Source organism: Plectropomus leopardus, chromosome 21 (assembly GCF_026936395.1).
Source record: "Plectropomus leopardus strain MGB_pleo_1.0 chromosome 21, ASM2693639v1, whole genome shotgun sequence".
Lineage (NCBI taxonomy): Eukaryota > Metazoa > Chordata > Actinopteri > Perciformes > Serranidae > Plectropomus > Plectropomus leopardus.
Window position 1 is genome coordinate 26082224 of NC_142196.1, and position 25021 is coordinate 26107244.

A 25021-nucleotide genomic window follows, 5' to 3' on the forward strand; every position below is an offset into this window, starting at 1 on the left:
GAATTTAGGATTTCTCCGTCTATAATCCGTAAGACGAACAAAAGATTCGGAGAATCCGGAGAAATTTCTGCACGTAAGGGCCGAGGACGAAAACTAACGCGCAATGGACGTGACCTTTGACCCCTCAGGCTGCACTGCATTAAAACCAACATGACTGTATAAAGAATATTACTACATCGGCTCAGGAACGTTTTGTGAAACAATATCAGGAAGGTTAAATGGCCGTTGGCATGGCAACAGTTATTGCATGACACGTTACATTTTTGTTGCAGATTGGCCTTTTGTTTACTTGACAACAATATTTTGAAACATGAATTAAAGTTGGTTCTGAGTTTTTACTTTGCTTTATTTATCAGTATATTGTGATCTTTTCTGCAGGAAGCTAATGCAGCGGTCTGACACTGCACTTCCTCCTGACGTTTATCAGTCCACTGCTGCGGAAACATCAAGATCACACTGAGCTCGCTGAAGTGTGTTTGTTTCATCAAAGTGAGAAAACCTCCCGTCCGGACATTCACTAACAGACAATCAGTCAAATATGCGCAAAAATGTGCACGTTGCCACTAAACCTTATAGTAGCTGCTAGTTCAGAGAAGACTACAACAAGGCTAAACTCATGACGCCAGTGATGTTTTTCAAAACAACTTGGCACGTTGGGGCTTCAGGGCACTTGGATTACTTCGATCGAACAGTATTAAGACATTTTGTGGTTTTGTTTTGTAATTTTTGGTTGAACTTTTTCTTTAATGTGTTTAGAAAGCCGTCAGTGTCTTCAGAGGAGCCTGAAGGCTGAAAAATGTCCTCGAGTGACGTCACATGATCCAGGATCAGCCTCGACTACGATAATACGCTACAGTATCTGACCCAAGAGTATTGTGGGTAATGTAGGCGCCAAAGAAGAATGCACTAAATTAAATGCTGATATTTCTTTCTCTAAAGTGCTCTTTTGTTTTTTTATGGGGCGGCCTCAAAAAGTACTTTTTTATTAATGTTGATTTTACAATGTGCCTTATAAAGGAGGCACTGAAGTTTAAGTTTTATTACTTTAAGGTTTAATATTTTAAAATAATCTCATCTTAGCATCTATATTTTCTGTGATGATGATGATTTAAATTGTTTATTGTCATTGTTCATACTTTTCATGTTTTAATCTGGTTAATTTTATGTTTTGTATATTGTTTTCCTTTGCTGCACTTTTTTAAATAATGCTGTATGTTAAACTGTTTGTTGTCAGAATGTGCATAAGCATTTTTTTGAAACTGATTGCACTGTAACTGTAGTTTGTGTCCTGCAGAGGGTGCTACACCTCCATCACTTAATAACATTTGAACCTTCAGCAAACTGACATGATTTCTTCAGCAAACATGGAAAAAAGGCAACGAGCAACTTAGTATTAAGTGTTTCACCAGCTGCAAGACATTAGTAGATTTAGAAAATTATTTTATAAAAAGCAAGGGAGGAAAGAAGAAAGAGAGAATTACTATGACCCGAACAATCACAATTACATATTTAAAATAATATTACAAAATTACATTTTTTTTAATCACTTTATACACCTTTCAAAAATTATTTTCTCAAGTAGCAATAAATGTTAACTTAATGACTATGTATTTTTGATAAAAAAATAAAAGGAAAATAAAAATGGAAAACATTAATAAAATACACTTAAAACCTGAGCAAACTGTCTTTTTTTCTTCCAAAAACATGGAAAAAAGGCCGTCCGGTAGCCTCCACTATGTTCACCAGCTCTACCTGTGTCCGTTAATCACGTGAAGTGGGTTTTTCTCAGGAGACGACACCATGAGAGCGCTGAGAGTGAACCAGAGCTGTGAAGATTTGCTCAGCTGTTGTGCAAAAGTTCTGCCTATAAAACTAAAGCGAAAACTACCAAATGACATCCAGAGCAGAAAACTGCTTCAAAATGATATCTTGTTCTTTTTGTGACGGAAAATAAATGTTGGGTGTGGGATTGTCGCTGTCTCTTGACGTTTATACTCAGTGAGGACGCTTCAAATCAAACTGAGACCAAATGACGTGGTCAGCACAGTCATCAGGAGATGCAGATCTGCACGCTTTAAAGGTGACAATGTGATTGGCTTGTTCGTTATTTTTGGCCTGTTAACATGCTGTGCCTTTGAAGCATAACTGATTCTGAGGCGTTTAAGCACTTTTTTGGTTGCAGTTAAGTTGTAACCGTTAGGCCCGCTTTAATTTTACACACACTGGCACTGCTTTGAGCACAAAATGTGCTTTTCAAATTCAAGCTTTAAAAAATGTCATCCATAAATAGGATTTTCTACTTTCACCGAGTTCATTTTTCAACTAATTTTAGTCCTTATCACAAAAATTAAATATTCATTAATTTTCAGAATTTTAATTCTTAAAATTCCAGGTTATTATTGTGATACCACTATGTTTTTTATAATATATATATATATATAATAAAAAATAATAATTTTCAATATACTGCATGCTAAGTAGATTATCATTTATTTTATTTGATTATTTTTTGATTACCACAGTCTGGGATATGTCAGTGATCAGCAGCTGGTCACCTAGTGGAAATAGCATGTATTCCCTCCATGAGCCAAATATGGTCAAAATGACCTCATCAGGTGGAAAATAGTCAAAATGACAAATTCAGAGTCAAAAGCCCAGAATGACACCCAGAAATAACACAAGTCCTGTTTTTCTGCTCTGATGGCTGTGGGATCAAAAATGTCAGTTTGAATGGGTTTCAATGGAGCATTTTTGGACCTGAACAGTCTGAATGTAACTATTTAGTTTCCACAGTGTATTTTAGACTTATTGTAGGAGCTGAGCTGCAAATTCACTGATTACACTCAAATACACAATCTGGACTACATTTAGGACACATGCATCAACACAGACAAAACTGAAAAAATGAGTGAATGAAAAGCACGTAAATTGTGTTACGCAATCCCGAGGCGTCAGGCACAAAAACAAAACCAGAGATTAGGATTTGGATTTTAACAGAAGACATGTACACAGACAGGGGGCAGGCTGCTACTATAAAGCTTGCTGAAGCAGGAAGCAGTCCTGTCCCTCCAGGACGTCTCTCCAGGTCGCGGAGGTTTTGCAAATTTGAGAATATTTTTTTGATGTTTTCACTTTCACTTGAGCACAGACGATGACGTCATCATTTCATAGTCCATAATAAATCCATGGGATAGTCGCATCGTGCTTTTTCCCACAATGCATTTTTGGGGTGGAGAAATCTTCCTTAAAATACATCCATGGAAGAAATCTATTCATTCTAGCCCAAACCAAGGGCCGATTTCTCTTTGAAAAAAAAAAAATCACTGTGTTAAAAAAAAGGCTGAGTGCAGTTTCCTGAGCAGTGGACAAAAAAAAGCGGTTCCTTGTAATACGGCCCCGTGTTTTATTACACAGCTCTTTAAGTAAATACTACGTTCAGTACCTTTCAGTATCTGTCTCTAGAGCTCCGCTGCTCATTAATAACCGGTAGTTTGAACACAGACCGTAGACCGTATATACGGTCTCTGACAGACACGGTAAGACCTCCATATTACAGCTTTACAGCCAGCAGCGTATGGATGTGATGTAAAATGGTAAAAAAGATGAATTGTGATTTAAAAAAATGATTAATTACAGCAAAAATATCCATTATTACAGCCGGTACGAAGCCTGTGCTGTCAGAGACTCGCATGCGCGTTCACGCGGTAGAGACCCGCGGGTCCTGTGCGCGTTCATGTTATGTCTGGAGAAATAGAAATTCATAATCTTGTCAACATGTCTCAAACAAAATTATCCAGTGATTTAAGGAGGTCTCTTTCCCGATGTTAACAAATAGAGAAAAGTCTCTCTGGGCCAGTGTGCATCACGTGACGCTGTAGTTTCACTTTCGGCCACTGTGTAGATTTTGCTTCAGAGTGGCGCACTCCTCTTAATACATCCACGAGAGAAACGAAACTCTGGATTTACAAATAGTCCCGTGATCACGTGTTAGAGGAGCAAAACTTGACGTCATCGTTAGGTGGAGGTGCAGTGCTTTCTGTAAAAAAGCTCGGTCTTGGAGAAACCTACTAATTTAAGCCAAACCGAGGCACTTTTTCTAATCCTAATAAATAAATAAATTAATCAGTGGTAAAAGTCACTCGTTCACAGTTCGCTGAGCCGTGGTCTGCAGCGGAAGTGAATCACGCGTGAGCTCCTCAGGATACAGTCGCTTTATGGGATGTTTTTAACAACATTTTCCTGCACAACATGAGAAGAAATCAGCTGTGGGTTTGTTTGTTGTTTGTTGTTTTTGTTTTTTTTACTTGGCGTTAAGAAAGAGTGGGAACCATAAAGGTCTGGACTGGTTCCCAGCGTGAGATTTTTGGTATCACGTGAAACCGGACAGGACGAATCGTTTTTGGACAGATGTGATCCAGCACGGACCTCAAGATGAGCCGCATTAAGGGGTTAATGGTAATTTTACTGTCCGTCCTGCGGAGTGCTGTCGGAGGAGGTAAGTGAGGCGCTCCTCCATCATTATATTCCCTCTACAGACTGTTTAAAAGCTGTAAATTAGGAATGAGGATTAACTGTGTGGATCAATATGAGAAAAAATATGTATGCACAGAGTGATGGATTTCATTTTTCATTTTACTTATTTTTTTGTCGTTGTTGACTATCACAGTGCTGGATTTGGCAATGATTAGTCGCAAAAATTGATTTTCATGCAGTAATATGTTATTTGTGTTATCTCAGTTTTTTGTTGTTTTTTTTAAACTAACTCTTACCATTTTTGGAACAAAACCGTGTAAAAAAGTGCAATAAAAATACTATATATAAATATTATTTTCTCTTAATGGGTTATTTTTTTAAACATTTTTTGAAAAGTTTTTAGGATTTTTTTTAAGCTTTTGCCTTTTTTCTTTAGATTTTTTTGGTCTAAAATATATGCAGATTTTTCTTTTCATTTAGTTTTTTGGTAATTTTTAAAGACATTAAGAATGTTTTTGAAACGTGATGTTTTTTTCTTCTCTGGTAAATAAAGAACAGCACGGATGTACTCAACAGGTGTACTCTTACACCTATAGATCTGGGGCTATTTGTAAAGACAATGACACCACTGGAGGACACGGCGAATCCTCAAGCCGAGAAGGAGAAAGGAAAATTTAATTCACAATTCAGCCCTGCAACTGAGTCCTCAGCCTGTAACTCAGCACAAAATAAAAGCTCTATATGTGCAGAAAGAGAACCAAAACTCTGTTTTGGTTTTGTTTTCTGGCTGATTTGCAGAAGCTACAAAAACAACATACTTTGCATGTGAGATATAATCCTGAAACCAGCTTCCATGATGTTTCTCATGAAAAATGCAAACATGTAAAAGCTCAGAATGAGGTTTACTGCCATGTTCACAGATGAGGAATTTGTCTCTGTGTTTTGGAGCAAAACAATGAACAAAGTATGAGAAAATAATAAATTTAAGTACTGCAAATGTTTTTTAAAAAATGAAAAAAAGCTAAAATAATATTTTTTTAAAAATATGCACAGTATTTCTTTTAAGTATTTTATCAAAAAATAAAAACTGATTTTGTAATGTGAGTTTTTCCTGCAAAGTTTTTAAAAAAAAATATCCAGGGTCAGAGGGGTCAGCTACCATCTGTTCAGCCTGCCGCGGGGTCCTGGAGGGACGGCAGATTGCAGCCAATCACCTTCTCGAAATATCGATTGATTGGCTGCAGTCGGCCCTCGTCCTCGTCTTCGGAGTATCAGGTGGTGATGGAGGACGGGGGACGGACTTGATGACATTTATCATAGTCTGTGACCTTGAAAGACCTTGAACTGGATCTGAAACCAGTTAACCAAAAATATCACATCCTTAATGAATCAGACAAAGGGAAGCACACAGTCGACACTTCCCGAAAACCTGAAATCTCGCCCGTGTGTCTCTTTAAGTGTTTCTCATGATTATTGGTTCAAGGACAGAAAAATTACAGGAAAAGTTAAGCTGGTGTTTTTGCTGAAAAGCACAAAGATAATGTGCGTTTGACGAGGAGGTTAATATTATTTAGCTCAGTTTTTCTGCTCTGGTTTCTTCAGATTTCCAGTATTTTGTTTGTGTGATTCGTGGAAAAATGCAGATGCTCTCGATGATGGCTTAACTTTTTAAAATGGTTGATTTCTGCACAAACCCGGGACACGTTGTTGTGTAAGTTAAAGCTCTCTCTGAGCGGTCAGCGGCCTTCAGTGATTTAACTGCACCTTTACAGCATGAGCTCAACTCGAGCGCAACCTCGACCAAATAAGCACCCGGTACCATACACAGCCCTTTGAAAACCCCCAAAATAACCGTCAAAGCTCGTGGAATCAAGCCCGTCAGCCGCTGAAGTCTTTCAGTGGGACCTCTATTGGTAACCTCATATATTTTGAGAGCCCGCTCGGATTAACTGCTATTTTTCCCCAAACTGAACCTAAATGAGCGTCTTTTTCATTTTGTCTCAGATGTTGAGGTGTCCTGTGTTTTCATGGAGAGTTGCATCTTACCGTGCAGCCTCCAGGTCAACGGTGAGGTGATCATCCACTGGATCCAGCTGAAAGCAGGACAAACTCCTGTCCTCTTCTACTACAGCAACCAGGACCAGCTGGCACACCAGGACCAGCGCTTCAAAAACAGGACGTCGCTGTTCAAGGACCAGATCTCCAGAGGAAACGCCTCGCTGCGGCTGACAGCGGTGGAGCTTCAGGACCAGAGCAGGTACAGGTGCTCCACCAGCACCACCGGAGGACACAAGGACTCGCACATCAACCTGAGAGTGGACGGTACGAGAAACACTCAGTTAATACGCACGATTATTACCATCTCAGTTAACCCTTAACGCCTGGATCAGCATCGGTTTTCTTGTGCTGCAGCATTGAAACTTTTCAAATGTGAGCAAACTTGTTAGATTTTTTTCAAAAATGTGGAAAAAACCTAAATGAGCAACTTGGCAAGAAATGTTCATGGACTGCAAAAAATTAGTAAAAGGTGACGAAAAAAGATCTGCAAAATAGCTGCGGGGATATATTAGATATTAATAAAAAAATAAATATATATAAAAAACTATTTAAACTACTATTTAAAAAATATTTATAATTATCTTAATATTTTATTTAAATTTGTTTACAGACAAAAAAAAAATATTATTTTTTATTATTAATTAAATAATAATATTACTCATTATAATTTTTTTTTTGTATCACCTCCTTGAGGTAAAGTCCATGTCTTTATAAAACTTTTCTTTCCTTTGTATTATTATTATAATTTTTTTTTTTTATTTTCAGGTAATTTTCCTGTAACGTTTTGCAAATTTCTTGCTAATTTGGAGCCATTTCTTTTTAAGCTGCTTATCATCCTTTCCCCATATTTTTTTTTTCAAAGAAATCAAGCTAATTTGCTAAGGTTACAAAGGGTTAAAAGATTTCTACCCTAAAATTATTTGTGAATAAATCTGTGTTATAGCATCGTGATGCTCTTTCTTTGCAGCTCCAGTCCGTAAAGTCAACATTCAGCAGGTAGAAAACAGGATCACCTGCAGCTCAGAGGGGGTCTACCCTGAACCTGAACTCAGCTGGTCCACAAACCCTCCATCCAACCAGACCCTCCAGACCAAAACCAGAGTCCAGCAGACTAAACAGCAGCTCTACAACATCAGCAGCTCTCTGATAGTTTCAGAGACTAACGTGGACTACAGCTGCACCGTCAGCACTCGCAGAAACAAGATGACAGCCACTTTGTTTAAACCAAGTAAGTGTCTTTAAAATAAATCACTTCCTTTGTTTTTAACGTTTTTCAGATCAAATACTGATAGTATCTGTCACCTGATATAACATGAAATCACTAGTTTACCCTTTGAAAGCTTTGAAACACAAAAAAACCCAACAGAAAAGGCACTGAGTAACTAAATAAGAAATGACAAAAAACAAACCACATGAAATAAAACTTATTAAATTTCGAAACATTAAATTTCCTGAAAATTAGCACACAAAAAATTTAAAAAAAAAAAAAAGGAAAAAGGAAATATATACATATAAATATAAATATAAATATATATATAAATATATATATATATAATATATATATATATTATTTTTATTTTATTTTTATTCTATTTATTTATTATTTTTTTTCCCCTCTTTTTTAACTTACTCATTTCCTGCCTGTTTCCACCATTAATACTGTTGTAAATACTTGCAGCTGTCATTATTGTAGTTAGCATTGTTGAAAACCCGAAATCTCGCCCGTGTGTCTCTTTAAGTGTTTCTCATGATTATTGGTTCAAGGACAGAAAAATTACAGGAAAAGTTAAGCTGGTGTTTTTGCTGAAAAGCACAAAGATAATGTGCGTTTGTGAGGAGGTTAATATTATTTAGCTCAGTTTTTCTGCTCTGGTTTCTTCAGATTTCCAGTATTTTGTTTGTGTGATTCGTGGAAAAATGCAGATGCTCTCGATGATGGCTTAACTTTTTAAAATGGTTGATTTCTGCACAAACCCGGGACACGTTGTTGTGTAAGTTAAAGCTCTCTCTGAGCGGTCAGCGGCCTTCAGTGATTTAACTGCACCTTTACAGCATGAGCTCAACTCGAGCGCAACCTCGACCAAATAAGCACCCGGTACCATACACAGCCCTTTAAAAAAAACCCAAAATAACCGTCAAAGCTCGTGGAATCAAGCCCGTCAGCCGCTGAAGTCTTTCAGTGGGACCTCTATTGGTAACCTCATATATTTTGAGAGCCCGCTCGGATTAACTGCTATTTTTCCCCAAACTGAACCTAAATGAGCGTCTTTTTCATTTTGTCTCAGATGTTGAGGTGTCCTGTGTTTTCATGGGGAGTTGCATCTTACCGTGCAGCCTCCAGGTCAACGGTGAGGTGATCATCCACTGGATCCAGCTGAAAGCAGGACAAACTCCTGTCCTCTCCTACTACAGCAACCAGGACCAGCTGGCAAACCAGAACCAGCGCTTCAAAAACAGGACGTCGCTGTTCAAGGACCAGATCTCCAGAGGAAAGCATACCGCTGCGGCTGACAGCGGTGGAGCTTCAGGACCAGAGCAGGTACAGGTGCTCCACCAGCACCACCGGAGCAAACAAAGACTCGTTCATCAACCTGAGAGTGGACGGTACGAGAAACACTCAGTTAATACGCACGATTATTACCATCTCAGTTAACCCTTAACGCCTGGATCAGCATCGGTTTTCTTGTGCTGCAGCATTAAAACTTTTCAAATGTGAGCAAACTTGTTAGATTTTTTTCAAAAATGTGGAAAAAACCTAAATGAGCAACTTGGCAAGAAATGTTCATGGACTGCAAACAATTAGTAAAAGGTGACGGAAAAAGATCTGCAAAATAGCTGCGGGGATATATTAGATATTAATAAAAAAATAAATATATATAAAAAACTATTTAAACTACTATTTAAAAAAATATTTATAATTATCTTAATATTTTATTTAAATTTGTTTACAGACAAAAAAACCAAATTATTATTTTTTATTATTAATTAAATAATAATATTACTCATTATAATTTTTTTTTGTATCACCTCCTTGAGGTAAAGTCCATGTCTTTATAAAACTTTTCTTTCCTTTGTATTATTATTATAATTTTTTTTTTTTATTTTCAGGTAATTTTCCTGTAACGTTTTGCAAATTTCTTGCTAATTTGGGGCCATTTCTTTTTAAGCTGCTTATCATCCTTTCCCCATATTTTTTTTTTCAAAGAAATCAAGCTAATTTGCTCAGGTTATAAAGGGTTAAAAGAAAACATTTTTACCCTAAAATTATTTGTGAATAAATCTGTGTTATAGCATCGTGATTCTCTTTCTTTGCAGCTCCAGTTTGTGAAGTTAGTATTCAGCAGGTAGAAAACAGGATCACCTGCAGCTCAGAGGGGATCTACCCCGAACCTGAACTCAGCTGGTCCACAAACCCTCCATCCAACCAGACCCTCCAGACCAAAACCAGAGTCCAGCAGACTGCAGAGCAGCTCTACAACATCAGCAGCTCTCTGATAGTTTCAGAGACTAACGTGGACTACAGCTGCACCTTCAGCACTCGCATAAACAAGAGAAGAGCCACTTTGTTTAAACCAAGTAAGTGTCTTTAAAATAAATCACTTCCTTTGTTTTTAACGTTTTTCAGAGCAAATACTGATAGTATCTGTCACCTGATATAACATGAAATCACTAGTTTACCCCTTTGAAAGCTTTGAAACACAAAAAAAACCCAACAGAAAAGGCACTGAGTAACTAAATAAGAAATGACAAAAAAAACAAACCGCATGAAATAAAAACTTATTAAATTTCCGAAACATTAAATTTCCTGAAAATTAGCACACAAAAAAAAATTAAAAAAAAAAAAAAAAAGGAAAAAGGAAATATATACATATAAATATAAATATATATATATATATATATATGATATAATAGAATCAAAAATTGACAAAAAGGTAATATTTTTCTAGTAATGTATTATCTACGGAAGCCCAGAAGGGCATGTGAGGGTTTTTTCTGGTGGACCATTTTCTAAGTCCAAAAAATGTTTGTTCATGTGTGAAATAGCGTTGTTTTGTTTTGTCTTTAACCAAAAAAAAAAATATTGTTTCAGACAGTTCAAATGTTCCAGCTATTGTATGCGGAGTGATTGGACCCATTTTGGGCATTGCAGTACTTGGAGGCATGGTATACTTTAATTATAACAACAGGCAAGTACATCTTTTATTCTGAAAAAGATGCAATGGTGCCCTATAACCAACATTTCATGAGTTGTTACAACGGTATTTTCAGATACTCAAATAGTGTGCACACTAGATGATGCTCACACAAGTGGAGGTAATAATGTCAGTTTACCTGCACTTGTGTGTTGTTTTGGGCCCAAGCACATAATTAATTACTTTGCACACGTTTGGCTGTATTGATAACACTGTGATGCCAGTTGAGTTATTATAGATCATTATATATGCATTTATTAATGTAAATGTGTATTGACTGGTGAAACAAAGTCAAATTTTCTTAATGTAACAATAGTATTGGATTTTATATGAGTCAATTCATGAGCTCAAATCTACTTTAACATCTTGAAAAGATGAACTTAAGTCAACACAGCTGTGATATTTTATACTCAAGACACGTAAATTAGAGATTATTTTGGGCTTGATGTGTTTAAGCTCTAAATTTCACTCCGTTTTGTTTGCAGACAACAAAATGAGATCATTTAAAAGACAGGACGTCAACTAGGGAACGACAAAGAAGAAGGCATGCGTCACCACACCACGGTGCTGACAAAATATAACTGTGTTAAATTATGTGAACAAACAGAGATTTATGTAGAATTACAAAGAAAATGCTACTTTAAACAAAAGAGCAAAATGAAGTATCAAACGTCTACACTGAGGATTGAAGGATCAAATTATACCTGATGCATTTATTTACTGCACTTAAACTTGAAGAGGAAGCATTCAAACGTTTTGGAGCCGTTTGGCAAACATCCTTATCAAGACCGATTATCAAAGACAAAGACTTTGAGGCTCTGCAGGGATTTTTTTGGAGACTCCAGCTCAAGAAGTAAAGCATGTTGTTCCTGCCCTACATCATGTCCTGATGCTCCATTCAGGCTAAACGGTGGAGAAAAAGTAAAAGCTAAAAGTGGACTCGCAGACTGTTGGGCTGGAGCAAAAGGCAGCTCTGGTTTTCCTGTAAAAGCACAAGTCGGATATCTTATCAGTCACAGACTTTAATGCAGCTTTGCTGCCAGCTTGTGGTCATTTATGAGTGAAAGGTGTACTATGGTGCTCAGAAGTCAAAATGAAGGCAGTTTGGGGTCAGTGAATACTTTTCAGCCATAAAAATAGAAATGACACTGAATTTTTATTTTCTTTTATTATCACACAAGTGATTTCTGGATTTTGTGTCTTGTATGTTGTTGGGTTTTGTGTGTGTGTGTGGTTGTTTCAGATTTTAAACATTACATATATAATAACTAAGGATGCTTTTATGTTTTTTTGTTCATTTGTTTATTAACCGTAAACCTAGTTTCTTATTTATTGATTAATATTTAATGTCATAGCGAGGAGAAAGAAGCTGCCAGCATGAGTCAGTATAAACTTTAAATGAGATTCTCCTGAAAAAGTTCTAGTTTCTCAAACTAATATTTAACTTTAACAGCAAACTTTCACTGTAATATTTGCTCTAAGTTTATATTGCTTTACAGCAATATGCACGTTTGAGCTTTTAACAACAGCTGACAAAAAAAAAAATAACTGAAGACATATGAAGCAGGGTTTAACCATATCACATGATGTTCATCAGACGATTTTATACAAATGAATGAACTTTGACAGGAGACAGGAATTTAGAGTCTGGGATTAGCATCCAGAGAGCTGGATTTGGTTAAACTTGACCTCCTTTTATCAATTTTTTTTCTCTCTATGGCTCCTCCCGCACATTTACTGTAAGTTTACAGGTATTTTTCAGTCCTGTTGGTCTGACCAAGAGCTGATCATCACCTTTAAATAAATGATCCCAACGCTGCTGAAAAAACATCAGCTTGACCATCTGAAAATGGCTTAAGGCAATGGCAGAAGAAATTACCCCAAAATTAGCAAGAAAACTTTTTTTTAATAGAAAAAAATCTGCTAATTAGTTAAAATAATAACAATAATAATAATAATAATAATAATAATAATAATAATAATAAAAATATACATTAAAAAGGGGGGAAAGAAAGAAGAAAATGACCTTTAAAACGTGCTTAAAAATTCTGGAAAAAATGTGATTATGATGATAATAAATATATTTTTTCTTGAGTTTTTCTTTTTCCCTTGACATATTTTAAAAATAATTAAACAAATCGCACTGATTTGGGTTAAATTCAAAGGGATTCAAAGGGTTAAATATCTGTAAAAGTAAGAAAAACGGAGCCAAAAAGAACCGGCTTACCTTGACGTGGACGGAGTGGTTTTTGGGTCTCAGGCCCTCTAATCACGGACACTTGAAGCAGGAGAGAAACGTCGTAAAAATACCGACGCGTTTCAGCGCAGTGGTCTTCGTCAGCCTGCTGTGGTCGTGCGCAGGTGTGTTGATAAAAATACAGGTAGATTTCAAAGGTTTCTGAGAGCAGGAAGAAACGTAATGTCGCTCCAGGTCTCAAACGGTAAAATCCTGGACGGTGTCCGTGTTTTTGTCCGGCAGTCTCGCGGTATCACCTTGTTGGTCGGACAGAGGAAGAACCGTTTTACCTGTGACAGGTGTACACGGCGCCGGACCGGGAAATGAGGTCATTAGCAGTAACACGACTCCACATCTCCCACTTTTACAAGATCTCAATTTCTTAACGGAGATCTTGTAAAAGTTAACGATTCTCCTATCGGCCATAGTTCACGGTAGCGTAAGTGCCGTGTTAGCTAGCATAAGCTAAGCTAACGTTAGCTTGTCATCGTTGAAACGATTGAAAGATTAGAAAAGTTGCTCAAAAGGTCCCTTCTGAATCAAAACAGGCAAGAGACAACAGTCCCAAATGTTTGCGTTTGATAAAGTCCGTGTTTTTTGGAGGGGGTTTAAAAAAATATTTATTCCCGCTAAGCGCCGAATCTCTCCGATTGGCCCAGCCGCCATTTTGCACGTCTTGGACGCCACTGACGTCATGTTTGATTACGTCATATCATTCCTGAACTCCGCCTTTGAAGTTTCATTACGTCACTACATTCGTCACGTTCGAAGCGTGAAAAGCACAAACAGAACTCGCGCGTTAAACATCAGTCACATTAACATTAGTCAGCATTAGTCTGGTTTGCCTTTGATATAATCAAATCCAATCAGTTATCATTACCTGCTGGCATGGAAATCAATAATTGGATGGTGGCAGCCTCTTCATCTCCCACTCCCACTGTTGTCCCATATGAGCGGGTCATTAATCTTCCTTCCTCTTCATTTTACAGAGGTGTCCCAGATTTTGTGACAAGGTATTTCCCCAATTATGCTCTTTCCGTAGTTAGTGAGGAAAGTCGTTTAAATGAAACACCTGACCCAGAATCACAGCAGCCAGGTGACATAGACTGAAAGTATCAAAGTAGCAACGTATGGTTTTCTCCGGGTGCTCCGGTTTTTCCAAACTCTAATTAAATGAGAACATTTTTTTTATTAATAGCCAACAGTTCCCTTTCAAGTTGTGTGTAAACTTTTTTCCGTTTCCATTAGAGACCAGCTGACATTCAACAGGCTGCCCATTTTGCATTAACGCGGCTCCAAGCCTAAAAAAATAAATAAATAAATAGAAACAGTTCCCTCTCAAACTGTGCATAATCCTATTCTGTCTCTGTTAGGGCCCCACTGACATATGTAACCAGTTTCTCCCAAATGCTAATTAAAAAAGCTCCAAAACAAAACAATGATTATAATAACACATTCATATATACATATTTTAATAAAGTCCCTCATGCACCATTGTAATTATGTGACTCCATGAGCCAAATATGGTCAAAATGACCTCATCAGGTGGAAAATAGTCAAAATGACAAATTCAGAGTAAATAATGCTGTATGTTAAACTGTTGTCAGAATGTGCATTAGCATTTTTTTGAAACTGATTACACTTTAACTGTAAATTTAATGGTGTCTGTATGTGTGATGGTGTTTTTTTTCGTTAGAAACGATCTTTGTTTGCAGTTTGTGTCCTGCAGAGGGTGCTACACCTCTATCACTTAATAACATTTGAACCTTGGTATTAAGTATTAAGTGTTTGTATTAAGTGTTTCACAAGCTGCAAGACATTAGTAGATTTAGAAAATTATTTTATAAAAAGCAAGAAAATAAAAATGGAAAACACTAATAAAATACACTTAAAACCTGAGCAAACTGTCTTTTTTTCTTCCAAAAACATGGAAAAAAGGCAGGGGCCCTTCTGTGCGGAGTTTGCATGTTCTTCCTGCCACAAAGACATGACTCCAAACAGCCCGAAGACGTGAATGTGAATGTCTCTGTGTCGGCCCTGCCATAGTTTGGGGGAACCGTCCGGTAGCCTCCACTATGTTCACCAGCTCTACCTGTGTCCGTTAATCACGTGAAGTGGGTTTTTCTCAGGAGACGACACCATGAGAGCGCTGAGAGTGAACCAGAGCTGTGAAGATTTGCTCAGCTGTTGTGCAAAAGTTCTGCCTATAAAACTAAAGCGAAAACTACCAAATGACATCCAGAGCAGAAAACTGCTTCAAAATGATATCTTGTTCTTTTTGTGACGGAAAATAAATGTTGGGTGTGGGATTGTCGCTGTCTCTTGACGTTTATACTCAGTGAGGACGCTTCAAATCAAACTGAGACCAAATGACGTGGTCAGCACAGTCATCAGGAGATGCAGATCTGCACGCTTTAAAGGTGACAATGTGATTGGCTTGTTCTTGTTATTTTTGGCCTGTTAACATGCTGTGCCTTTGAAGCATAACTGATTCTGAGGCGTTTAAGCACTTTTTTGGTTGCAGTTAAGTTGTAACCGTTAGGCCCGCTTTAATTTTACACACACTGGCACTGCTTTGAGCACAAAATGTGCTTTTCAAATTCAAGCTTTAAAAAATGTCATCCATAAATAGGATTTTCTACTTTCACCGAGTTCATTTTTCAACTAATTTTAGTCCTTATCACAAAAATTAAATATTCATTAATTTTCAGAATTTTAATTCTTAAAATTCCAGGTTATTATTGTGATACCACTATGTTTTTTATAATATATATATATATATAATAAAAAATAATAATTTTCAATATACTGCATGCTAAGTAGATTATCATTTATTTTATTTGATTATTTTTTGATTACCACAGTCTGGGATATGTCAGTGATCAGCAGCTGGTCACCTAGTGGAAATAGCATGTATTCCCTCCATGAGCCAAATATGGTCAAAATGACCTCATCAGGTGGAAAATAGTCAAAATGACAAATTCAGAGTCAAAAGCCCAGAATGACACCCAGAAATAATACAAGTCCTGTTTTTCTGCTCTGATGGCTGTGGGATCAAAAATGTCAGTTTGAATGGGTTTCAATGGAGCATTTTTGGACCTGAACAGTCTGAATGTAACTATTTAGTTTCCACGGTGTATTTTAGACTTATTGTAGGAGCTGAGCTGCAAATTCACTGATTACACTCAAATACACAATCTGGACTACATTTAGGACACATGCATCAACACAGACAAAACTGAAAAAATGAGTGAATGAAAAGCACGTAAATTGTGTTACGCAATCCCGAGGCGTCAGGCACAAAAACAAAACCAGAGATTAGGATTTGGATTTTAACAGAAGACATGTACACAGACAGGGGGCAGGCTGCTGCTATGAAGCTTGCTGAAGCAGGAAGCAGTCCTGTCCCTCCAGGACGTCTCTCCAGGTCGCGGAGGTTTTGCAAATTTGAGAAGATATTTTCACTTTCACTTGAGCACAGACGATGACGTCATCATTGCGTAGTTAAAAAAATCACGTGTTAAAAGGCGGAGAGCAGTTTGCTGCGCAGTGCAGAGGACGCGAGGCACGCGTGAGCTCCTCAGGATACTTCGTCACTTTATGGGATGTTTTTAACAACATTTTCCTGCACAACATGAAAAGAAATCAGCTGTGGGTTTGTTTGTTGTTTTTGTTTTTTTTACTTGGCGTTAAGAAAGAGTGGGAACCATAAAGGTCTGGACTGGTTCCCAGCGTGACATTTTTGGTATCACGTGAAACCGAACAGGACGAATCGTTTTTGGACAGATGTGATCCAGCACGGACCTCAGGATGAGCCGCATTAAGGGGTTAATGGTAATTTTACTGTCCGTCCTGCGGAGTGCTGTCGGAGGAGGTAAGTGAGGCGCTCCTCCATCATTATATTCCCTCCACAGACTTTGTTTACTGTCTCATATTGATCCACACAGTTAATCCTCATTCCTAATTTACAGCTTTTGAAACGCAAACTCATGTCCAAAACCAGGTTTCACACCCAGTCTTACTCCAGACAAAGAGGGGACTCCCACTCACGTGATCTTGTTTAGACAAAAAAAGTAAAAAATTAAATATATCAATATAATATATAATATAATGTATAATTAAATATATCAATATAAATGATAAATAATATAAATATATAATAAATAAATAATATAAATATATAAATATATCAATATATATGTGTTTGTTAGTGTTTCTTTCTATATTCTAAAATACAAATATCAACTACAAACCACATCCAATGACAAACCCTCACACACACACACACACAGCACACAACTGTTATACAATCACACACGTACAACAGTTACAAATATGGATGTTATCCATGTCAAGGTTATGTTGGGTAAGTATTTATGCAGTCTGTTTTTTTTTTTTGGGGGGGTTCTTCTGCTTGTTTGTTTATGTTTTTATTTATTATTTTTTTATTTACTTTATTCTATTTTATTTAAATTTTATTTATTTATTTATTTAAATTTTATTTTTTATTTTATTTTTTATTCTATTTATTTATTATTTTTTTTCCCCTCTTTTTTACTTACTCATTTCCTGCCTGCTTCCACCATTAATACTGTTGTAAATACTTGCAGCTGTCATTATTGTAGTTAGCATTGTTGAAAACCCGAAATCTCGCCCGTGTGTCTCTTTAAGTGTTTCTCATGATTATTGGTTCAAGGACAGAAAAATTACAGGAAAAGTTAAGCTGGTGTTTTTGCTGAAAAGCACAAAGATAATGTGCGTTTGACGAGGAGGTTAATATTATTTAGCTCAGTTTTTCTGCTCTGGTTTCTTCAGATTTCCAGTATTTTGTTTGTGTGATTCGTGGAAAAATGCAGATGCTCTCGATGATGGCTTAACTTTTTAAAATGGTTGATTTCTGCACAAACCCGGGACACGTTGTTGTGTAAGTTAAAGCTCTCTCTGAGCGGTCAGCGGCCTTCAGTGATTTAACTGCACCTTTACAGCATGAGCTCAACTCGAGCGCAACCTCGACCAAATAAGCACCCGGTACCATACACAGCCCTTTAAAAAAAACCCAAAATAACCGTCAAAGCTCGTGGAATCAAGCCCGTCAGCCGCTGAAGTCTTTCAGTGGGACCTCTATTGGTAACCTCATATATTTTGAGAGCCCGCTCGGATTAACTGCTATTTTTCCCCAAACTGAACCTAAATGAGCGTCTTTTTCATTTTGTCTCAGATGTTGAGGTGTCCTGTGTTTTCATGGGGAGTTGCATCTTACCGTGCAGCCTCCAGGTCAACGGTGAGGTGATCATCCACTGGATCCAGCTGAAAGCAGGACAAACTCCTGTCCTCTCCTACTACAGCAACCAGGACCAGCTGGCACACCAGGACCAGCGCTTCAAAAACAGGACGTCGCTGTTCAAGGACCAGATCTCCAGAGGAAACGCCTCGCTGCGGCTGACAGCGGTGGAGCTTCAGGACCAGAGCAGGTACAGGTGCTCCACCAGCACCACCGGAGCAAACAAGGACTCGTTCATCAACCTGAAAGTGGACGGTACGAGAAACACTCAGTTAATACGCACGATTATTACCATCTCAGTTAACCCTTAACACCTGGATCAGCATCGGTTTTCTTGTGCTGCAGCATTAAAACTTTTCAAATGTGAGCAAACTTGTTAGATTTTTTTCAAAAATGTGGAAAAAACCTAAATGAGCAACTTGGCAAGAAATGTTCATGGACTGCAAAAAATTAGTAAAAGGTGACGGAAAAAGATCTGCAAAATAGCTGCGGGGATATATTAGATATTAATAAAAAAAAATATATATATATATAAAAACTATTTAAACTACTATTTAAAAAAATATTTATAATTATCTTAATATTTTATTTAAATTTGTTTACAGACAAAAAACAAATTATTATTTTTTATTATTAATTAAATACTTTTAATAAGGATGTTACTTATTATAATTTTTTTTTTGTATCACCTCCTTGAGGTAAAGTCCATGTCTTTATAAAACTTTTCTTTCCTTTATATTATTATTATAATAATTTAAAAAAAAAAATTATTTTCAGGTAATTTTCCTGTAACTTTTTTAAAACTTCTTGCTAATTTGGGGCCATTTCTTTTTAAGCTGCTTATCATCCTTTCCCCATATTTTTTTTTCAAAGAAATCAAGCTAATTTGCTCAGGTTATAAAGGGTTAAAAGAAAACATTTTTACCCTAAAATTATTTGAAAATGAATCTTTCTTTGCAGCTCCAGTTGCTGAAGTTAGTATTCAGCAGGTAGAAAACAGGATCACCTGCAGCTCAGAGGGGGTCTACCCTGAACCTGAACTCAGCTGGTCCACAAACCCTCCATCCAACCAGACCCTCCAGACCAAAACCACAGTCCAGCAGACTGCAGAGCAGCTCTACAACATCAGCAGCTCTCTGATAGTTTCAGAGACTAACGTGGACTACAGCTGCACCGTCAGCACTCGCAGAAACAAGAGAAGAGCCACTCTGAGGAAACTACGTGAGTTTAACGTCTAATCGGTCTAATCTGTGGTGTCATGTTGGTACCTGTCCTTTGCTTAGTGATGCAGATTCTTCCCTCACTGCAATAACACAATATGAAACCTGCAGAAACTTGCAGAAAAAAAGCAGCAAACGGCGATTCTGAGGTTAAAGCCAGCGTGGGCCGTGAAAAGCTGAAAGCTGCAGTGGATCCAGATAATTTACAGTTTAAGAAACATTAAAGCGTTAAAGATAACGAACGGGTTTTATGTCGTTCAGACTCTCACATCATATCTGTGCTGGGTCACGCTCCGCTTTGGCAGCGCTGTCGCTTCCTGTTTGTTGATTACGGAAAGTTTTTTTGAACATTTTTCAACAGCGAAATAAAAAATAAAAAAAATCAACCAAGCTTTGTGACGTTTGGAAAAACTGTCACCAATTTTGGCCAATGCATACATAACATATCCTGCAAACTTTGTAAAAAATTCTGACTTTAAGTCTGATTTGTGTTATTAGGCTGGAGCGTATATATATATGTATATATAGAGAGAGAGATACGTACATACTGTAGGTAGATAGCTAGATATAAATATAAACTAACAAAGATTTTGATCACTTATGATAAGAAAAAGCTAATTTTTTTTCGCAGTCTGATCTATGGAGGAGCTGTATATTCAAAATATTAAAAATAGCAGATAATCCAGTCAGGTACGCTGTAATCGCTCTTTAACTGTGTAATTGAGCTTTTTTTGTACATTGAGTGGATTTTTGTGTTGAATTTCATATTTATCTCATTAAAGGTGTGAGGGGCGTGGCCTCTCCTAAATTGAATTTTTAAGCCTTATTTACAGCGGCGCCCCCATCAGGCCGATTGTGGTCTGCATGTTGCATTCAAATGTCTATTTACACTGAAATTTGTTGATAAGCTTTTCATATTTACTGCAGACTGACAGTTTTCTATCATTTCAGCGTCCGTCAGCGGCTCCAGCAGTGAAACAACAATCCTCTGCTCTGCGTCAAACATTTCCCTAAAAAACCTCGTCTGGAGGTTCAACCACAGTCAGGTCGTCCTGCACCGGAGCGGGGCCGACGTCCCCTACACGGCGTCAGAGGAGTGGAGGCAGCAGGTGAAGAGCGTGTCTGAATCAGGTGACCTCACACTGAAGGACTTAACGGACAAACACGAGGGGATTTACAGCTGCGAGCGCAGCGATGACGAGGAGACGCACGTGACCAACACTCCTCTGAAGATAGAGAGAGGTGAGATCAAGTTCAAGAAAGTTTGTCAAAGCAAATACTGATAATATCCGTCGTTTGAAATATAAGCGTAAAATATCTGGTTTAACCCTTTGAAACTTGAGAGGGGAAAAAATCCTGAAAATTAGCACACATATAAGTAAAAACATAATAAATAACAAAAATATTTAAAAAAGGAAATTACCTGAAAAAAAAACTTAAAAAATATAATTCAAAAGGTGTAATTAGACTAATTAAAATAACTCATTTTCTGGACTTTTTTGGTGGTAAATTTTTTGCAATTTTCTCTCCTTGTTCAGGTTTGTCAAAGCAAATTCTGATAATATCGGTCATCTAAAATATTAGCCTAAATCACTGGTTTAACCCTTTAAACTCGAGACAAAAAAAATCCTGAAAATTAGCACACATATAAGTAGAAACATAAAAAATAACAAAAATAATAAAATAAAGAAATGACCTGAAAAAAGCCAAAATAAATCATTTAAAAGGTGTAATTAATTAGTAATTTTTAATTAGAATAACTAGCTTTCTTTACTTTTTGATTCAGATTATTTAAGGTTTGTCATCACAACTATCTACGTCTAACTACAGCCTAAATCACTGGTTTAACTATTTGAAACCAGATGCGGAAAAAACAAATTAATTAAAAAATTAAATTAAATAAAATTAAATATTTATTAGAATAATTATAATATTTGGTTTTTCAACTTACTTTCCCTTTTTTCCCTCTTTTTTTCATTTAAGTTACTTTTCCTGTTAACTTTTACTTTTTTTTTTTTTTCAATTTGTGAAACATTTCTTGCCCAATAGCCCATTGCCCTTTTTTAAATATTAGAAAATAAATTAAAAAAACAACAACAACTGTTTGCTCAGGTGTCAGAGGTCACAGCATGAAATTACAGGTGTAATATTTTGGCACATGTTGCTCCACCGTTCCAAGAGGCAGTTTGTCAGTTTTTGTGGTTGCAACGATCTGCAGAGGATTGGCTGTTAAAAGCTGGTCTGTGTGGTATTTTGGTCAAATGAAGGGGAAGGAAGCAGCTGCGCTAAATTCAGAGCAACTCTGCTGTTACTCTGTTTTTTTCTGCATCAAGAACAAACTAAATATTCGAAGCAAACGTGCAGAAACAACAGAGAAATGTTCGAAATGTACAATTCCAAATAAGGCGAAATGGCTTTAACATAATATCACAATATTCTAAGACGATATCACAAGATCTCGATAGTTTTAAATGTTAACTACAAAAATACAAAATGATGAAATGAACTGCAGTTATAAAGGTAAATGAAGTAGCTACTGTTGTTTAATGAAGTGCCGTCTGCTGCAGAGCTGTGTGCACAGAAAGCAGTCTGGAGCCGAGTTTTAGCAGGTGTGCTCATTCCTAAAAAACTCTGCATGCGCCTGCTAATTTTGGTGGAAAAAGGGTATTAAGTTTAACCCTTTAGAAACTAGATTAATATCAGTTTTGTTGTGCTGTGCTTGTTTATTGCTTTTGAAAACATGAGAAAAAAAGCAATGAGCAACTGGGTAAGAAATGTCTGGAAATCTGCAAAAAATAAATATAATAAATAATAATAAATAAAAATATTTGTGGGGAGAAAAAAATAGGGAAAAAAAGTCCAAAAATCTATATTTATAATTCCTCTAATTAAATATTTTAAAGTATGGTTATCTCTTTATTATTTAGTTTTTTTTACTTTTTTGCTTATTTTTAGGTAATTTTCTAGTAAAAAACAAAAAAAGAGAAAAAGAAAAGAAAAGATTAATAGCTGTGGGGAGATTATTAGATAATATCAAAAAGAGTTGAAAAAAAGTCTGTGTATATATACACACATAAATAATCTAAAGTTTTCTACTTTAACACTCAGTCTTTCTCCGTTTCAGGGAGTCCGTCTCATGCTACAGGCGTCGCTGTAGGTGTGTTGGTGGCGTTGGTCGTGGTCGGCTTTGTGTTTTACAGGAAATTTAAAAAGGTAAGAAAACTCATCCTGCCTTCATCTGATAATTAGTATTTTTGTGTATTTTGTTCTGATGATATTTTTGTTGCACGCAGTCACAAAGAGGACCTCACAAGACATCCGAAGATGTAAGTCATGCTGCATGCTAATTATTGCTAAATATTGTGGTTATTTAGCAATAACTAATTTCCTGTGTTAAGATCCTTTATTTAACCCTTTGAAAGCCGAGCAAACTGGCTTAGTTTCTTTCAAAAACAAGGGAAAAAGATGATAAGTAACTTAACACATGGCCCAAAAATAAGCAAATAATTAGTGAAGAGTTACATGAAAATTACCTGAAAATAACAAAAAAAAAAAAAGCAAGAAAATTGCTCAAGACAGTGCCTGGACAGGAGCAACAAAATACTGGGAAAAATCCCGGGAATATTTCACAGGTAAACAGACTAATTAGTAACAGATTAAAGTTTGTTTTTTAAGTGTGAAAAGCCCGCTCGGAAAAGTTTTTAACAAGTCGAGACGATCACTCTGTGAGAAACCGTCAGATTATTTTCAGTTTCTCACTATGTTTCTCAATGTGCATTTACAAGGAATTTAGGATTTCTCCGTCTGTAATCCGTAAGACGAACAAAAGATTCGGAGAATCCGGAGAAATTTCTGCACGTAAGGGCCGAGGACGAAAACTAACGCGCAATGGACGTGACCTTTGACCCCTCAGGCTGCACTGCATTAAAACCAACATGACTGTATAAAGAATATTACTCCATCGGCTCAGGAACGTTTTGTGAAACAATATCAGGAGGGTTAAATGGCCGTTGGCATGGCAACAGTTATTGCATGACACGTTACATTTTTGTTGCAGAATGGCCTTTTGTTTACTTGACAACAATATTTTGAAACATGAATTAAAGTTGGTTCTGAGTTTTACTTTATTTTATTTATCAGTATATTGTGATCTTTTCTGCAGGAAGGAGATAATGCAGCGGTCTGACACTGCACTTCCTCCTGACGTTTATCAGTCCACTGCTGCGGAAACATCAAGATCACACTGAGCTCGCTGAAGTGTGTTTGTTTCATCAAAGTGAGAAAACCTCCCGTCCGGACATTCACTAACAGACAATCAGTCAAATATGCGCAAAAATGTGCACGTTGCCACTAAACCTTATAGTAGCTGCTAGTTCAGAGAAAGCTACAACAAGGCTAAACTCATGACGCCAGTGATGTTTTTCAAAACAACTTGGCACGTCGGGGCTTCAGGGCACTTGGATTACTTCGATCGAACAGTATTAAGACATTTTGTGGTTTTATTTTGTAATTTTTGGTTGAATTTTTTCTTTAATGTGTTAAACGTGTTTAGAAAGCCGTCAGTGTCTTCAGAGGGAAAAGTTTCTCAGGGAGAAAAATGTCCTCGAGTTACGTCACATGATCCAGGATCAGCCTCGACTACGATAACGCGCTACAGTATCTGACCCAAGAGTATTGTGGGTAATGTAGGCGCCAAAGAAGTAGAATGCACTAAATTAAAAGTCTGATATCTCTATTTCTAAAATGCATTTTTTATTTAAACTTTCCATCAGAAGTCAGTATTCAGTCGGTATTATGAGTGAAAAGTGAAATGTGATGTTCTCTATTAAAAGATTTAACTTTACTCTCTGAGGAAATGTGACGAGAAACATAACGCACCTCCCACTACAACTGCATTAACGAACAAAGCAGCATTATAACCTTTTACTGTCTAACAGGAACAAACACACGTAAGCTTCAGAAAAGTGTTATTCATGTAAGAAATTTAGTGTTGCTTTTAGAAATGTGCCTTATAAAGCGACCACTGAAGTGTAGCTGCTGATTAATAACGATTAACGAACAAAAACAAGCCTGTCTTTATTTACATGTTTTTAATACAGCCTGATCTTCACACTGTAACAGACTCTTTACTTTAATTTCAGGTTTAATATTTTAAAATAATCTCATTTTAGCATCTATATTTGTATGTTTATGTGTGTACATGTTATTGTTCACACTTTTCATGTTTTAATCTGGTTAATTTTATGTTTTGTATTTTGTTTTCCTTTGCTGCACTTTTTTAAATAATACTGTATGTTAAACTGTTTGTTGTCAGAATGTGCATAAGCATTTTTCAAGTGTTACACAAGCTGCAAGACATTAGTAGATTTAGAAAATTATTTTATAAAAAAAAAGGGAGAAAAGAAGAAAGAGAGAATTACTATGACCCGAACAATTGCAATTACATGTTTAAAATAATATTACAAAATTACATTTTTTAAATCAGTTTTTATGCTTTTATTGTACGTGTTTTTTTATCATTTTTTTAAAAATAAATTTTTTTTCTTTGTTTTTCGTTTCT

At 36.6% G+C, this 25021-nt stretch overlaps 1 protein-coding gene and 1 pseudogene across 9 annotated transcripts in view; both read left to right on the plus strand.

The window, feature by feature from the left end:
* LOC121965372 (CD276 antigen-like) overlaps positions 1-25011 on the plus strand; it is a 40061-nt gene extending 15050 nt beyond the window's left edge. For 2 of the 8 annotated variants that reach the window (XR_015775275.1, XR_015775274.1), the window contains 2 exons: positions 379-489; positions 757-4827. Coding sequence is in view for 6 of the 8 variants with exons in the window: in XM_088071616.1 (XP_087927742.1) it covers positions 1-120 (120 nt within the window). In the remaining 2 variants the exon portion in view is untranslated. Of the gene's footprint in view, positions 4828-23623 lie in introns of those variants that run through there. The other 6 variants (XM_088071618.1, XM_088071620.1, XM_088071621.1 and 3 more) reach the window with 4 other exon arrangements.
* On the plus strand, positions 4356-25011 carry LOC121963366 (butyrophilin-like protein 2; annotated as a pseudogene). Its single transcript, XR_015775273.1, has 11 exons — positions 4356-4495; positions 6478-6795; positions 7499-7759; positions 8817-9135; positions 9847-10107; positions 18179-18496; positions 19202-19462; positions 20413-20703; positions 22586-22674; positions 22755-22787; positions 23624-25011. The product of XR_015775273.1 is annotated as a butyrophilin-like protein 2 (transcript).
* Positions 25012-25021: the final 10 nt, after the last annotated feature.